Below are 17628 nucleotides of genomic sequence, written 5' to 3'. Positions count from 1 at the left end.
TTTCTGCCATACTATTTTCCAGTTTCCCCAGCAGTTTTTGTCAAATAGTGAATTATCCCAGAAGCTGGAGTCTTTGGGTTTATCAAACAGTAGATTACTATAGTCATTGACTACTGTGTCTTCTATACCTAACCTATTCCACTGATCGACCACTCTTTCTTAGCCAGTACCAAGTAGTTTTAATGACTGCTGCTTTATAATACAATTTAAGATCTGGTATGACTAGGCCACCTTCCCTAGCATTTCTTTTCATTAATTCCTTTGATATTCTGGATCTTTTGTTTTTCCAGATGACTTTGGTTATTATTTTTTCTAGCTCAATAAAATAATTTTTGGTAGTTTGATTGGTATGCAACTAAACAAGTAAACTAATTTAGGTAAAATTGTCATTTTTATTATATTAGCTCAGCCCAAGCATGAGCAACTGATGTTTTTCCAGTTATTGAGATCTGACTTTATTTATGTGAAAAGTGTTTTGTAATTGTGTTCATATAGTTCCTGGGTTTGTTTTGGCAAGTAGACTCCCAAATATTTTATAATGTTTACAGTAATTTTAAATGGAATTTCTCTTTCTATCTCTTGCTGTTGGGCTCAAGGCATTGTTTATGCCTACAATTAACATTCAATCAATAAACATTTATTAATCACCTACTACATGTGGGTGAGCACTGGGTAGGAAAGGAAAAATACAGAGATACAAAAGTCTCTACCTTCGTGAAACTTACAGTCTAATAAGGGGAGAAGGCAAGAAAATACCACAGAATATTACATAAAAAGTGCATTCGAGACTTATAAGACAAAGTATAGTACAAGATTCCAAGGAGAAGACCCTTCGAAAGAGGGGAGAATTAAAAAAAAAAGGTGATCCAGGAAGCCTTCATGGCATTTGAGTTTGACTATAAAGAATAAGTAGAAATTCAACAGGCAAAGGGGAGGAAATGACATTCTGCTCAATAAAGTATGACTAGAGTGTGAGAAAAAGCACAGTTACGGAAATACTCAGGAAGAGACTATACGAGAGTTAGGCTGGGCCACGATAGACATACAAGGGACTAACATGAGATGAGACTGATTAAATGGGGAGCTGCCAGATTGTGGAGGCCTTGAATATGGAACCAAAGAATTTGAATTTGCTCATTGAACAACTGGGAACCATTGATATTTCTCAGTAGAGGTATGATTTGACGAGATCTTTGGTTTCAGTACAAGTTACTAATTTCATTCACACAGTATTTTTTTTGACAAGCATTAATTTTTTTCTCCCTCTCCTCTCCCCATCCCTCTGAACAACAATAAAAAAGGAAAAATAAAACCTTCATAAAAAATACAGCAAATCCTTGAATTGACCATGTCCAAAAAATGAATGTCTTATTCTATACCTTGCTACTCTTGTAGTTTTATAGGCTAAGAATCTTTTAGATTTACATTATTTTAATTGAGGTAATTTAAGAGGTGATGAAAATGTGATACTTTAATTCCTAAACATTTTTCAGCCAATGTAATAAATAATTCCAGTAGTAGTGCCTGGTCCTCTGGCTGCTAATTTAGGTGATTTTCTATGGGCACAATGTGTTAGAACTTACAGCTACTGAGCTGATAATATTCTTTCTTTTTCAGAATTCAACAGTGATGGCAAGGGCAGAATATTTCAAAAATGTCGACTATCTTCTCATCCATGGAACAGCAGATGGTGAGGTTTTAAGAAAGACTCTTACACATAAAAATACTGAGCCAGCATCACTTTGTTTGAGCAACATTAAGCATCCTCCTATGCCTGTGCTCAGGGTCAGTACAGAGGTGTCAAGGACATTTCCATATAGAAGTTCGCTTACTCACTGCTGACGGTGTCATCTCTATGACTAGATAATTGTTGGTGTTCATTTCCAGTCAGTGTATTGTCACTCCATGCTTTCTGATATTTACCAGGTTTTAATAGCACTTCAAATCTCTCTCTTGCAGATAATGTACACTTTCAGAACTCTGCACAGATTGCTAAAGCTCTGGTGAATGCACAAGTGGATTTCCAAGCAATGGTACATAATTTCTTATTATTTGTTCAAAGGACTGTGGGCCCCAGGCAAAAATCAGAACATTTGGTGAAACCTGATAAAAAAAGGACAGGATTTGGGGTTGGGAAACCAGGTTCCAGTCTCCACTTTGTTACTCAATTTTCAACAAATGATTTTAAGGATTTGAACAAGTCACTTCTGTCTGAGCCTCAGTTTCCATATGTGTAAAAAGAGGAATCCAGATAATATTATTTCTAAGGCCTGTTTCAGCACTAACATACTAAGCTTCTATTATTTTTGTACAATATTTTTAGATTTAGCCACTATCTCAGAGTGGCAATGACTCACACAAGGTCCTATAATGAGTAAGTTTAGAAATAGACCTCAAGTCTTCTAACATTTAGTTCTGTACCCTTTTAACCATACTGTTCTATTAACCCAACATTACTGATCCCTTCTCTCAATAAGCAATCTTACTGGAAAACCAAATGCCATACTTACACAGATTTACAAAAAACTTGTTCTCTTTATTCACTGGAAATATGGGTATAATGTAATTTCATCCACATTAAAGTTTAAAATTATCAAGTTCTCCCATGATGCAATTTAAGTATCATGAATTTCTAGAGTGATTGACATTTATATTAGATTTACATTTCCTCCAACTAGGAAAAATCCAATATATTATAGATTCAAAATAGCAAAATAGTTTTTTAAAGAATATGAAAGCCATTTGTTAAGGTAAATTTCCTAGCCTAAATGGCTTACTTATAATTTAACATTTTCTGTTGTTTTAGGAAAGCACTTTGAAAAACTAAAGAGCTACATAAATGAGATATTATTTGTATTATTATTATTACGAAAGCACATAGTCGAAATGTTACCAAAATAGTCAAAATGACTCTTTTTAACCACAAGAAAGAAAAATATTCAAAGCTCAATTTTTCTGGAATAAATGAGTTTCTTTCCTTTCCATTTCAGTGGTATTCGGACCAGAACCATGGCTTGTCAGGCCTGTCGACTAATCATCTATATATTCACATGACCCACTTCCTAAAGCAATGTTTTTCTTCATCAGATTAACGGAGGGAAAGGGAGTGAAGGGAAGAATAAAATCCACATCAGCATCTTCAAAATCTTAATGTAAACTTCTTAACCCCTTGGCTTGTTTCTGTGAGAATGTTAAGGGTGTGCTCTTATAGCCATTGTAACAAATTATATTCTAATGGCTGGTTACCAATTAGGGGCTTGAGATGTTTAAATTAAATTGTGTTTACATATATCTTTTGATATTGTATCAGAGGATGGAGTCCCAAGTTTTGCTTCAGACTGAGGCAGGATTTTGATAACCTCTTTCATTCACGTGTTCTCTAGCAGAATAAATAAATGTTTGTTGAATTGAATTCAAGTTAAAATGCTATTCCTATGTCAACTTCGATAAAATTTAAGTCCCAGATTCCACATCAGAAAGAAGTACTTGGCTGGAGAGAACAAATAAAATCTAGCCTGTCTGTGAGAAAATAGAAAGACTGGAATAATTGACCTGAGTATCTCATTAAAGTGTCTCCAAACAGCAGGAAAAGCACAATGGGCATAAATGGACTAGTCAAGAAAAGTTTGTTGTTGTTTGTGTCTGGACCTTGTTTCTTTGGTGTGGGGAATTCCTTGGCATGGTACGCTCCTCCAGTGATGCGGATTGCCAACTTTCTGTAATTTATAACTTTGGTGAGTTACTAGTATGCTAAGAATAACTTGCCACATAATCCCACAGTTATCTGTCAGAGGCATGGCTCGAACCTGTCTTCCTCACTCCTACGCCAGCCCTCTATTCATCAAGAAATGGGCCAAATTTAAGGCTGGATTCAGCAAGGCATCCTGAAATTTAAATTATCTGAAGCATATGATATTTTCTCTTCAGGGAATGTAATTCCCACAAAAGGATTTCTCTTAGCAACATGATAATAAACAATAATAATGATAATTGCCAGAACTTATACAGTGCTTTAAGGTTTTATATATATTATCCTATTTGATCTATGCTACAACAATGAGAAATAGGTTCTATCATTATCTCCATTTCGCTGATGAGCAAACTGAGGCAGAAGTTAAGTGACTTTCCCCTATCACGTAGTTAGTGTCTGACCAGTTCTACAATGTTATTTCTCTACAATATACATATACGTCCACCCAGATGGCCCCCAAATATTAGATATTTATAATATATTTGGTGATACCATATTTAATCAAAATTGCCGGGTAAGGATTAGATCTGAATTTTATACTTGGGTTGGTTTAAGAAATGATTCCTGGCTTGTAAGAGTAGCCTCTCCCATTCCTAGCTGTGTTTACATCACTGCTATGACAATCTAGGTTTCCAAATCCAAGAAAAGAGTAATCAAAACCCAGGAGGAGAAGAAAATTCATTGGACTATGTGACTGTGCTGAGAGTTGAAGTTCCGTAGTCTGGAGTAAAATTTAAAAGTGAACGTAATGATCATGATCCCTACTGCCAATAGCTGACACCATCAATTAGAAACATATGGGTTGTCTGATTTTCAAGGAACCAAAGGATTTACTCAAGACTAGGTAATTTCCCAGAAACCACAAGGTCACCCTTGTGAGGACTTATCATTAACACTGTTGCCTTGGACACAGATTTGACCTGGAGGTTTTACTGTAATCAGCTGGATTTTTTTTTCCTTTTAGGGCTCAGAAGGCAGAGACAATACTCATTCCCAGACGCAAGGGGAAGATCTATTTGTCTCCTCATGAAATGCTGTAGCCAGAATAGACCAAATAGCTGAAATCTGGTCTATCCCACAGACCCACACCCACACCCACACATACGGAGCAGCTTCCAGGCAAGCAGCTTCTACCTATAAATAAGTAAGAAGCTCTTATGAAGTCAAGGAAGTTGTATAGGTCATTCCAAAGAGGCAAACATGAATAATTGATTTTCCCTTTTAATCCTGAATATGGACCACATCTAGACAGGTTCACAGTGGAAAGTGTAATGACTCTGGAATCTGAGGACCCCCATTGAAATCCCACCCCTGATGCTTATTACCTAGGTCACTACTCGGGCCTCAGAGTCTTCATCTGTAAAATGGGGATAGCAGGAGAAATAGTGTTGGACTAGATGGTCTCTGAGGTGCCTTCCAACTCGAGACTGATGATCCTATAAGGTCTATAAGTATATCATAGAGGTAAAGCAACACAACACAAGAGACAATACAGGGGAGATACTCTCTCCCTCTATATAAACTAGTCCAGAAAGGCCAGTGTAGAATTCTTCTTTTAAGCAGTATCATAAACCCATCCTTCCCTTGAATAGGAACTGTAGTAGAGGTCAGAAGTAGGATTAAATAACAGATTTTCTAGGGGTATTAACTAAGAATTATCTAAAATAGAGCCTAACAAGAAAGGCATTTTCCTCTCATGGCTGACGTTAAATTGCCCTGTAGAAACCATCCCAGAGAGTTCATCACCTCTGATACAGCCAAATGTAAGGAGGTTGGAAACAGAGCTTCCCTGGAAAATTCCAAGAACTCTAAGGATAAAGTGAATGTTCTGGTGCATCAGAGATGACAAACTCACAGGGATGACTCCCATAAGCCAATTCAGCCTTCTCTATATGAAAAATGAAAAACAACCAACCTATTGAATTGTGTCTCTCCCTAAAAAATCAACTTCTTTTCTCTCCCTGAGAAAACTATAAGTTAGTACCTAATAAAATATACAGTAGCCATAATATTTTGATTGCTACAAATATGTAATAAGGCCTCATTTATTATATATTACTCTGTTTTCAGAACCACTCCAGAATACATAATGGCTAAAGAATAAGGCACAAAATGCACTAATTATGGGTTTTCAAATTTAAGAAAAACATACACTACAAGAAAAAAAGATTATATATTCTACTAATATGCATAACTAAGATTCAGTAAATTGGCTAACAAGTTTTGTAAGGGACCTTGGTGTAGTTAGCTTTATTGGATTCTCCTTCTGGGTTGGAATCCACAGCTAAAGTGCAAACAAACTGGAACAATATCAAAGGGAAAAAAACGTGCCAAATGATAATAAGGGAGGGTTAAAAGGATCACACATTTTCTATTTTCAGGAAAGATAGATATCATGCAAGCTAAGTGATAAGAATAATTCTCCATCATTACATTTTCTTTCAGGTTTTTGTGGTTTTTCTTTGGGGGGGGCGGAAAGAAAGGCAAAGAGTTCAAAGCTTCAATTAGTGCTTTTAGAAATATCATCCTTTGGAAATAATACAAATTTGTCCATTCACTCAATAAACATTTATTAAGCCTCTTCTATGGGAAACAGACTGGAGTACAGAGATGCATTAAAAAGGAGGGGCAGGGTAGGGAGAGAATCTGTCCTTGAGAAGCTTACAAACTATAGAGGGAGGTAAGTCATGTTGCCAGATACCTTCAATACAAGGCAATACAATGAAAGATATGAATGTATTAGATGAGATAAGGAGGAAAAGTCCCACAGTGGTGGTGTCTCTGAGCTATGGGAAAGGTTTTAGGTGTCAACATTGCAGGAATCAAAATCTACATAGGGCCTTTGATCCAGTATTTTAAAACACTGAATGAGAAGGGAAGGACTGGCACAGAGAGGCAGGAGCATAGGGAGGGAAGCCCCTCTTGGGGCTTTCTGAATAGGAAACTTTTCAAACATGAGAGCTCAGGTTCATTATGGCTATAAAAGGATTGCAAAGTGTAAACCCTATGATATGTAACATCTCTCCCTCCCCCTTCCACCCTTCTAGTCTGTTTCATTAAAGGAAATGTGTGAGTAACGAATCTGATTTTCCCAACATTTGAGCATTTTTCAGAGACTGACAGATCTTTATGCAAATGTTGTTGCCAAGCTGTTTGTAATGGTTAAATTATACTTTGACAGGAACTCTTTAAAATATATTAAACTCAGCTAAGGTTTTTTTGGAAATGTTGCCAATTAAGTGACTTTAATGAGCTTCTTGATGGTAATGTAATTAAAATTCAGATGTTCTAATTGTAAAAAAAAAAAATTACAGTTCTGGGAAAGTTAACAGTAAAATAAGCAAATGTAAAATGAATTAGGGCTAATTAAAATGGTGATTATGTGGCCTTCTGAGAGGATTCAATGAAGAACAATACTTTCAATTAGGTTGTAATTTTGCAAGTCGAGGAGAGGCTTTTTATCTTACCAAGTAGAAGAGAAACTGTTGTCAGATATCTTGAGTATGGCCAATAAAACTCTGGGAAAGTGCAGCCAAGTGAGTCACTTTCCAAGGGACTGTGAGAGGTAGGCTGCCAAACAGCCCTGAGCATGACGGGTAGTATGCTCTTGGGCAACTAGGAATGGACGAACATCTAATTTGGGAAGATAGAAGCAGTAGCCTTTATCAAAGCATTCCTAGTTTAAAAGAAAAGAATTTGGTCTTCAGAAAAAAGTCAACAGTTTTAAAAATATATTTAGGGCATCTCCATATAGGTTCATAACATAATTTAGATTCAGAAGGAAACTCAGAGGCTGTCTTAATCTATTTTACAGATGAGGAAATTAAGGTTTCCTAGGTGACTTGACTAAAGTTACAGAGGTGGTAAATAACAGAGGTTATTTAACAGAGTAAATAACAGAGGTACCCTAACTCCAGGGACAGCTCTGTGGTATAGTGGATAGAGAGTTAGGCTTAGAGTCAGGAAGACTCATCTTGCCAAGTTCAAATCTGGCCACAGAGACTTAACTAGCTGTGCGACCCTGGGCATGTCACTTAACCCTGTTTGCCTCAGTTTCCTCATCTGTAAATTGAGCTGGAGAAGGAAATGGCAAACCACTCCATTACCTTTGCCAAGAAAATTTCAAATGGGGTAACAAAAAGTTGGACACGACTGAACAACAACAACCCTGACTCCAGATCTAATACTTGTTTCCCTATGCTATTTTCCTCTTTTGGTTTTCTTTTCCACATGTAATGAGGTGATTGGACTAAATATAATACTGTATTTAGTCTGTTGCTAATAACACCTTCTGCCTTATTAATAATTGAAATTTACATAGCATTAAATCTTAAAAATCTTTATATGTTACTTCTTGTGATCCTCACAACAACCTGTGTGGTAAATGCTTTAGGAGTCAGACCTAGGCTTTCTTTGTTTTGAGTTCAGCATTTTTTTTCCACTTGATAGCTAGGTGGCACAGTGAATAGAACACTGGGCTTGGAATCAGGAAGACTCATTTTCATGAGTTCTAATCCAGCCTCAGACACTTAATAGCTGTGTGACCCTTGGCAAGTTGTTTAAAACTGTTTGCCTCAGTTTCCTCAACTGTAAAATGAGCTGGAGAAGAAAATGGCAAACTACGCCAGTATCTTTGCCCGTTAACCCCAAATGGGGTCATGAAGAGTCAGACACTACTGAACAACAATTATTTCCACTATGCCTTGTAGTTACCTTATAAGTTACTCTCACTGTAAAAGTTTTTCAAACTTAGCTAGCCTTTCTGACAGAACTTGGACACTACAAATGAAAACAATCATTTAACCAATGCCATGGGGGCCATTTATTACCTTTTCTCATTTTTATACCTAAATAGCCCATTAACAGGCAAAGTCATCTTCACCTTACCTTGTAATTAGTAAACATTTGAGGCTGGACATTTCTTAATACAATAGAAAATGATTTGAAGTAAGTGTTTTGTTCAAATATTGAATAAGAAAACAATCTATGTATTCTAGCATTTTACTGAAATATTCATTAGCTTTCATGTAAATCAAAGATGTCAAACATGTGGCCCATGTGGCCCACAACACTCCTGAGTGCAGCCTGAAGCAGATTAAAATGTAATTGGAAAGTATTTAACAAAAATAAATTTTTTAAAAAACCAATAAAACGTAGATAATGGTGATACATTGTTTTCTAACATACACCCGTAGGTATTCTTATGTTTGGGTTAATTGTCTCTATTTCTAAGAGTTTGACACCAACTGATGTAGACCATGGAATCACTGGATTTAGAACAGTAAGGGATTCTAGAGTTTATCTCTAGGCCAAACTCCCCTGGTTTTTCCAAATGAAGAAAATGGAGCCCAAAAAGGGGAGGTGACTTTTCACAGAACCCAGAGGTAGTAAATAGCAAACCTGTTATTTATGTCCAGGTCCTCTGACTTAATATCTAGTACTCTTAGACATGGGTTCTTATGTCTAAAACTGAATCATTAGCTTTCCCCAAAATTCTCTCCTTAACTATTATTGCCTAGACGAGTCTATATTGTCTCTAGACTTTAGAATCTCTAGTCTCTAGAGAACCACCATCTTTCCAGATTGCAACCAGCAGTCATCCTGGACTGCTCACTCTCACCACCATATTCATTTGGTTGTCATACCTTGTCATTTCTACTTTCATCACGTCTCTTTGTATAAGTCCCCTTCTCTCCTCTGAGACCAACACCACCCTGATCCAGTCCCTCATTACCTCACAACAGGACTATTGCAATAGCCAGCTAGTTGGTCTCTCTGCCTCAAGTATCTCAATACTCCAAACTATCCTGCCAAATTGATCTGTCTAAAATGCAGGTCTCACTGTATCACCTCTTTTATTCCATAAAGTCCACTGGCTTCCTATTACCTTCAAGATCAAATCTAAAATCTTTTTTGTTTGGTTTTTGAAGCCTTTCAAACTTGGCGCCTTTCTACCACTCCAGTCTTCTTATATACCTTACCCTTCTCCATACAGTCTGTGATCCAATGACAGTGCACTCCTTACTGCTCCCCATACACAACACTTCATCTTCCAAGTCCAGGCATTTTCACTGACTGCCCCAGCCCCCGACTATAACAGTTTTTCTCCCCATCTCCACCTCCCCATTTCTTTGACTTCCTTCAAATCTCAGCTAAAAGCACTACTTGCTGAAAGAAGCCTTTTCAGTCTTCCATAATCTTAGGGCCTTCTTTCCCAATTTATACTTTCTATATCTTGTTTGGACACAGTTGTTTGCATTTTGTCTTCCTGATCAGTCTGTGCATTCCTTGAGACCAGAGACTGTTTGTATCACTAAGGCTTAGCATGATGAATGGCACATAGTAGATGTTTAATAAATGTGGAATGATTGATAGACAGGCTCCATTAGACAAATTAATGGAATTATGGATTGAGAGCTGGAATGGATCTCAGAGACCACCTAGCTGAACCTTGTCATTTTATAAATAAAGAAACTGATGCCTAAAGACTCAAGTGATCTGACAAGGTCACACAAGTATTGTTAAAGATGGAATTTGAACCCATGTCTTCTGACTCCAGAGCCAGAACTCTTTTTACTGTACTACATGCCATTAACTAGGACAGATACACCACTAATTTTAGCTATGTGTCAAAGCGAAACAGCCAGATTTTCACATTCAAAACAGAATATAACTTTTGTACAACACCCATCTCTTGAAACTAATCATCCATGTTGTCCTATTCACTCCTGTTCAGTAGGTCCTTCCTCAAATACTTCACTGTCTGCTTCATTAGCCATTTTAAGTCTCTTTCTCATGTCAATTAATATTCCTATTGTAAGAGACCAAATTGTTGCTCACTTAAAATAAATGATGATTTGCCCCTATTTATTCCCATTGAGGAGTTATTGGTTTAGGACCTATAGGTCCTAAACCCATAGGTATCAAGCTTAGTGTCTCCTTTTCTTCTGAAAACAATAATCTTGGGTCATGGTGGCCACTGCTGTGTTCTTCTCTTGGTCAAGAAGTGAGACAGAGATATAAAGACTGAAAGTTCTTTCATAACCTTAAGTGTAAGGTAGCAGACAAAAGGAAAATACCTGATCAGAAGTTTAACTAAACACTACCTAAACAAGGTAGACAAATGAAACAAACATGATGAGCATAATAACAAAAGAAGTTGAGCACTGGGGAAAAAAGAATTTGGATAAAAAGTATATAAATAAAAATACACTTTACTAAATATTGTACTTAACTAACATTGTACCTGTTCCCTATATTCAGATGAACCATTGCTATGATACTTCAAAATGCAAATTGGCTGGCAAAGATTTTGAGGGTTCAGAAAAGTTCAATGAATCTTTTGAAACATCACTGAGTGTTTTAACTTTTATGCATAAATAGTAAGTCCTTTTAATGGTAGGGCCTCAGTAATTCAATGGTAACAAGAATTCTAATGCCTCAAGGATCCATAATTTCATCAATTCAGGAAGCTCATATCTCAAGGTGAATAGATATAAAGAAAAATTTCCTAACAATTGAACCATCCCAAAAGTACAATGGGCTGCCTCAGGAGGCACACCCCAGTGGTAGTCTTCAAATAGAAGCTGGATGAGATGTTGTAGGACTTATTGTAGAGAGTATTATCTGGGGGGCATGAATGAAATTAGATAGCCACCTCTAACTGTAAAATTGTATGATGCCATGATTCAGCGTTTTCAAAGCACAAGTGGTATAATGCAAAATGGTATTTTTAAAATTACATTTTTATTTTATTTTCAGATTTTCTCTTTCTCCCACTTTCCTCTCCCATTGAAAAAACATAAAAAACAAAACCCCTATTACACACATTTACACTCAAGTGAAGCAAATTCTTGTATTAACCATGTACAAAAAATGTCTCAATCTGCTCTCTGAGTCTATCACCTCTATGTCAAGAGGTGGGCAGCATTTTTAATCACGAATCCTCCAGAATTGTGGTTGGTTGTTGTGTTGATCAGAGTTCACAAGTTTCAAAGTTGTACAAGTGGGTACTTTAAAATAATACTATTTGGATACTATTTCAATATTTCAAAGTCTTTAATGATTCAGAAAACCAAAACTTGAACATATTTTTGTTTGTTTGTTTTTGCTTTTTACTGTTAGCCAATGGACTCACAGATTGACTTACGAATGTTGACAACCACACAGTTGTTTTTTTTTTAATCGTGCGGTCTAGATCATATTTTTATTTCAATAGTTCTAGTAGTGTAGTCAACTTTCTTTTTAAGTTTTATTTAATATTTTATTTTTCCCCAATTACATATAAAAACAATTTTTAGCATTTTCTAAATTTTGCATTCCAAATTGCAGTCAACTTTCTTTCATAAACTCTCACTGATACTCAGAATGTTGTCTTACCATGATGGTATTGTCAATATCTCTTGGCTTGGTCTTTGCCTGTCAAAAACTAGCCAGGACCTTGAACCCTCTCTTCCAGAAGTATGGGAGCCCCATTCTAGAAGAAGTAATCCATATGAAAACTTCCCAGGAATCATAGAACTGGGCCCTTGTTCTATCCCTGAGACAACAGAGGTATCTCTTTTTGTGACATGTTTGTGAGAGTGCTGTGGATTAGCTTGCTGCATTTGATACCAATCCTTCTCTGTATCTCCTGAAGATACTGTGGCAGAGGGAGGGTAGTCTTCTCTAATAGCAGAATATCAGCCCTATAGGAATCATCCTTCTTTTCTTGGTGTTAATTATTCCTATGTGTCAGTTTTAATGCATTTTAAAGACCTTATGTTACAAAGATGGGTCAGGATGCCTACAGATAGTATCCTAAAGTTAAGAAAATATATAAGATCAAGCATTCTTGACTTTTTTGTATCACAGACCCTTTTGGCAGTTGGATGAAGCCTCTGGACTTCTAAAATGATTTTTGAAAAATTCATAAAATAAAATATGTAGGATTTCAAAGAAAACCAACTATATTGAAATAAAGATGAATTTTATTCCTATCCAAGTTTACGATACCCTCTAATTATTCTGTGGTCCCCAGGTTATGAACCATGCATAGACTAGATAATGAATAATATTCACACCTAGGGAAGGATAGGAGTAACCCAATGGACATAAACAGCCATGAGCTAACAGGAAATTCAGTCCTCTGTAGCCCTCAGGAAAAGGAATTTGGAGGATGGTTTTAAGGAAGGCTTTGATATTGTAACAGAAAGAGCATTCATTCTTTTCCCAAGAGTAAGTGAAAACATGCAACATGTGGGAAAAATAAAAAGGCAAACAACATGTGGATGAAAGAAGGAATAATATAATGCCCCTTAATTTAACCACATGGATGTCAACGACACAGAATATAAACATCACATAGAAAAAGAGATGAGAAAGCCTGTGCTTTTCTAAAAGTTAATTCCAATCCCAACATATATAGTCACTTTGCTAAATAAAAGCAAGCTCACACACAGCTTGACATTTGATGCTACTTACTAATCATCCCTTTCCTTTTGACATTGTTCATCTCCTGGTTTCTGTAACAGCTCATAATTAGGTACAAAGTAAGGGGAAGCTTTACTAAGAGTGAGAGCTGTCCTACAGTGAAATGAGCCATATGGGGAAGTTGGGGATTTTCCATCACAGGAGATCTATTAAATGTTCAATTGTCAGGAATGATGTAGAAGAGATTTCTATTCAGGTATGAGCTGAGAACGATTTATACTGAGGTCCTTTCCAACTCTGAGATTCTATAATTTTCTTTCATCCTGATTTTCTGCTTCCTTCTCTGACTACTCTTCTCCTTCACCTTTCTTGGGTCCTCTTCCTCCTTCTATTCCTTAGGGTAGACATTCCTCAAGGTTCTGTCTGTAAATCTCTTTGGTTCTCTCTCCATACTTTCTCCTTTGTGAAGGAGATTATGGCATTACTCAGAAAACTACAAAAATCTCTGTCTCTACTCCTAACTTGTCCCTTGAGTTCTAGTCCTGAATTTCTAAATGCTGTCTGGAGTTTCCCAGCAACACTTCCAAGTCAGTCCCCAAACTATATCTATACTCTACCTTCTTGCCAAAACCTGTACCTCCTCCTTCCAACTTCTTCTTTTTTTTGAAGGTGCCACCATTCTCCTATTCACTTAGGCAAAAAATCTGTTATTAATAACTCTCGACTTTCTCTCTCTCTCTCTCTCTCCCTCCCTCCCTCCCTCCCTCCCTCCCTTCCTTCCTCTCCCTCCCTCTCCCTCCCTCTCCCTCCCTCCCCCTCTCTCACTCTCTTGCTCTCTCTCTCTGTCTCTCTCTCCACAGCCAATCTGCTAATAGGTTATATTGTTGCTACTTCTATAGAATTATTGAAACATATTTTTCCTCATCCCCATCCTTTCTCATCACTTCTTGCCTTGACTAGTGTAATAAGCTTCCCAACAGGTCTCCCTACCCACTCCACCTCCAGTCTCTACTCTTCTTAATTAATCTGTTATGTTTTCACCAAAGTAATTGTTCCTATGTATACGTAAATATATTGATACAACTGTTATCAAAAGCATTAAGTTGCCCTCCCCTATTATCTACTATAAATACAAAAATCCATTATCATGGCTAGTTCCTCTCTTCTTTTTCAATTTTATTTCCTGCAACCATCTTTCATTCAATCTTTGCTTATAGCATCACAGACTCTTGGAGTTGGAAGCAACCTCAGAGGTCATCTAGTACCATCGATACCTAAAGACGGTTCCTTACCCCCTACAAAATATCAAACAAATGGAGAGCTAGTCTTAGCTCAAGGACCTGAAGTAAGGAGGGAACCCACTCTCTCTCAAGGAAACCCATTCCATTTTTTTTTGTTTTTGACAGGGCAATTGGGGTTAAGTGACTTGCCCAAGGTCACACAGTTAGTTCAAGTGTCTGAGGCCAGATTTGAACTCAGGTCCTCCTGACTCCAGGGCCACTTCCCGCCTCTCCTATCAATGAGTAAATGTTTGTCAAATTGAGTTGAAAAGCTGTTGTCCAGATAAGTCTTCTATCATCAGTGCTTCTTCTATTCTTCTATTATCAGTGCTGCCCATTGAGTATCAAATTTGCAAGCAATTCGTGGTATTATTATTATGTTTTTTATTGATGTTTTCTGTTTCTTACATAACCATGGTACCTCACGTATCCCTCCCCCTCCCTAAGAGTCATCCCATAAGACAAATAGTATTTTTTTTAGAGAGGGGAAAAAAGTCAGCACAACTGATGGATATATTGAGAAAGTCTGAAAACATACGCAATGTGTGACACCTGAGGACCTCCCCCCAAAACCCCATGAAGGAATAGATTGGAGCAACCTTCTAATATCTGTTTATTTGAGTCCTACTTGATCTTTAAAATCATGTGACATTTACTTTTAATTTTTTGGTGTGTCATTATTTCCATTTAAACTGTCATAGCTACTGTGTTGCTATTGCTAACATTCCCAAAACTATATCAAATAATAGTTGAGAGGATAGGCATCCTTGTTTTACTCTTGAATTTACTGGGAAAGGTTCTAGTGTATCCCTATGGCACATGACACTTGCATTTACTTTTAAGAAAATGCTTTAAAAAAGGTCCCTCTATGCCTCTACTTTGTAGGGCTTTCTAGCATAAAAGTATTGTACTTTTTCAAAGACTTGTTCCATGTCTACTGAGACGATCATGTGGTTTTGGCTGTTGGGGATTTTAATATGATTAATTTTCTTGTTTGTTTTCCTAACATTGAACTATTTTTGCACTTCTGGTATAAATCCCACTTGATCATGATGAATGATTTCTTGTATAAATCACTATAATCTGCTTCATAGTACGATTTTGTTTAAAATTTCTGAGCCAATGTTTGTTGATAATACTGGCCTACAGTCTTCTTTTTGTGTTTTATCTTTCCCTGGTTTAGTTATTAGGACTATATTTGCCTCATGAAAGTATTCTGGTAGTATTCTTTTTCAATTTTTGAGAATAATTTGTGAAGTATGAGTACTAACTGCTCTTTAAAAGTTTGATAGAGGCAGCAATGAGTAGAGCACTGGCCCTGGAGTCAGGAGGAACTGAGTTCTAATCCGGCCTCACACACTTGACACATTTCCTAGCTGTGCGACCTTGGGCAAGTCACTTAACATCAATAGCCCTGCCTTCCTCCCTCCACAAAGAAAAATAAAAGTTTGATAGACTTCTCCTATGTATTAATCAGGTCCAGATTTTTTTCTTGGGTAGTTTCTTTACAGCTAGATCTATTTCTTTTTCTGAGATTGGTTTTTAAGATCTCTATCTAGTCCTTTGATAGTTTGGGTATTTTCTATTTTTGAAAGTAGTCCTCCATTTCTTTTGTGTTCTCAGTTTTGTTAGCATATAGCCGTGCATATATTCTGATTATTCTTTTTATTTCTTCTGGCTTTTCTGTGATTTCACCTTGCTCCTTTGCCATTTTATTGAACTGATTTTTCTGCTCTCTTATTTAAAATCAGATTATCTTCTAGGGGTTTATAACTTTATTAGTTTTTTTTCAAAAAACCAGCTTTTAGTTTTATTTCTAAATTCTATATGTTTTTGTTTCTAATTTTAATGTTTTAAATGCATATTCAGTTCATTAATCTTCTTTTTTCCATTTTTAAATGTATGTTTGTAAGACTATTATTTTCCCTCAAGGACTGCTTTAGCTGCATTGCAGAAATTTTGGTATGTTTTTTCGCATCATTCCATGTGTTTATTTTGTCTGATATATTGATGGCAACACCTGCTTTTTAATTCATTTGATGCAGAGTAAATTTTTTCCATTTTCTTGGTTTTATTTTGTGAATGCATTATTATTTAAATATGTTTCTTGTAAGCAACAGATTTGGGGGTCTTGTTTTCTGGTCCAATCTATTACTCTTTTTCATTTTATTGGATTGTTTAATCCATTCGCATTTAAAGTTATAAGAGTTAGGTTTATATTTTCCTCCATCTGTATCTAAAATTGTTTTATTTTTCAGGCTATGAATTTTTCCCCTCTTCTACTATAAAGACAGTAGTATGTTCCTTTGGTTATTACCTTAATCTTTTTTTAAGGTGGCACTATTCCCACCAGCTCTTCTACCATTCCCCTGATCCCCTCTTCTCATTTGCTACCCCTTTCACTTTAGGGTTTTGTTTATTGGCTCCTCTCTCTTGCATTTATCTAGGTATGTATTTCTCCCCCATCCCTCTGTTTTCCTCTCTTCCTCTTCAGCTAGTCCTATTCATTACATTTTTAAAAAAAAATTTTTTATTACTTTCCAAAAAAGATTTCTTTCACTCTCTTTGTTATTCATCTCCTCTTTCTGTTTATTCTAGACCACCATTCGCTGATTCATGACCTCCCCAATCAACTGGTCTCTCTCTTTTCTCTGTATTCTTCATGCAACCAAAGTTTCCAAGACATCCATTCTAACCTCTGTTCTCTAGGCATTTTCTGCCACTGTCATTTAAGGTTACCCCACAGATTCCCCTTTTCACTCTCAGAACAATGCCTATTATGACAAGTGTCAGAGAGGACACTGCCCCATGGGAAGGCACTTGATCTATCCCCTCTCTTGTTGACCTTCCCCCCCCCACATTTTCCCAGAAACCTTTTCCCTGTGTCCATGCTCTCTCACTTCTCCAGGCATCAGTTGCCCCCAAGAATTCCAATTGCTCTCTTCCCCAGATAAATGGTCTTTTCAGGCACTAGATCTCAGGCTTCATCCAGTGTAAGGTCCTCATCTCCCTTTACCTGTAGGACCATTGATCAATGGAACTCCCTCCCACCTCCAAAATAAGGCTTCCTTTCTTCTCTTTTTTAATTCCTTGCCCCCTCCTCCTCACCTACTCCCCTGTAGGCTCTTCTTATTCTGAGACCACAGAGGTCACCTTCCTCTCATTGCTATCTTTTGATTTTAATCC

The 17628-nt window shown here is 36.8% G+C and overlaps 1 protein-coding gene across 1 annotated transcript in view; it reads left to right on the top strand.

Annotated features, from left to right (window-relative positions):
• LOC118836906 (fibroblast activation protein alpha) overlaps positions 1 to 3417 on the top strand; it is a 91281-nt gene extending 87864 nt beyond the window's left edge. Inside the window, exons 25-27 of the mRNA XM_036744013.1 lie at positions 1618 to 1690; positions 1960 to 2033; positions 2991 to 3417. Coding sequence (XP_036599908.1) covers positions 1618 to 1690; positions 1960 to 2033; positions 2991 to 3092 — 249 coding nt within the window. The 3' untranslated portion in view covers positions 3093 to 3417. The remainder of the gene's footprint in view (positions 1 to 1617; positions 1691 to 1959; positions 2034 to 2990) is intronic.
• Positions 3418 to 17628: the final 14211 nt, after the last annotated feature.

This window comes from Trichosurus vulpecula, chromosome 2, assembly GCF_011100635.1.
Source record: "Trichosurus vulpecula isolate mTriVul1 chromosome 2, mTriVul1.pri, whole genome shotgun sequence".
Lineage (NCBI taxonomy): Eukaryota > Metazoa > Chordata > Mammalia > Diprotodontia > Phalangeridae > Trichosurus > Trichosurus vulpecula.
The sequence above is the reverse complement of the archived record's forward strand: the minus strand, read 5'-3'. Positions and strand labels throughout refer to the sequence as shown.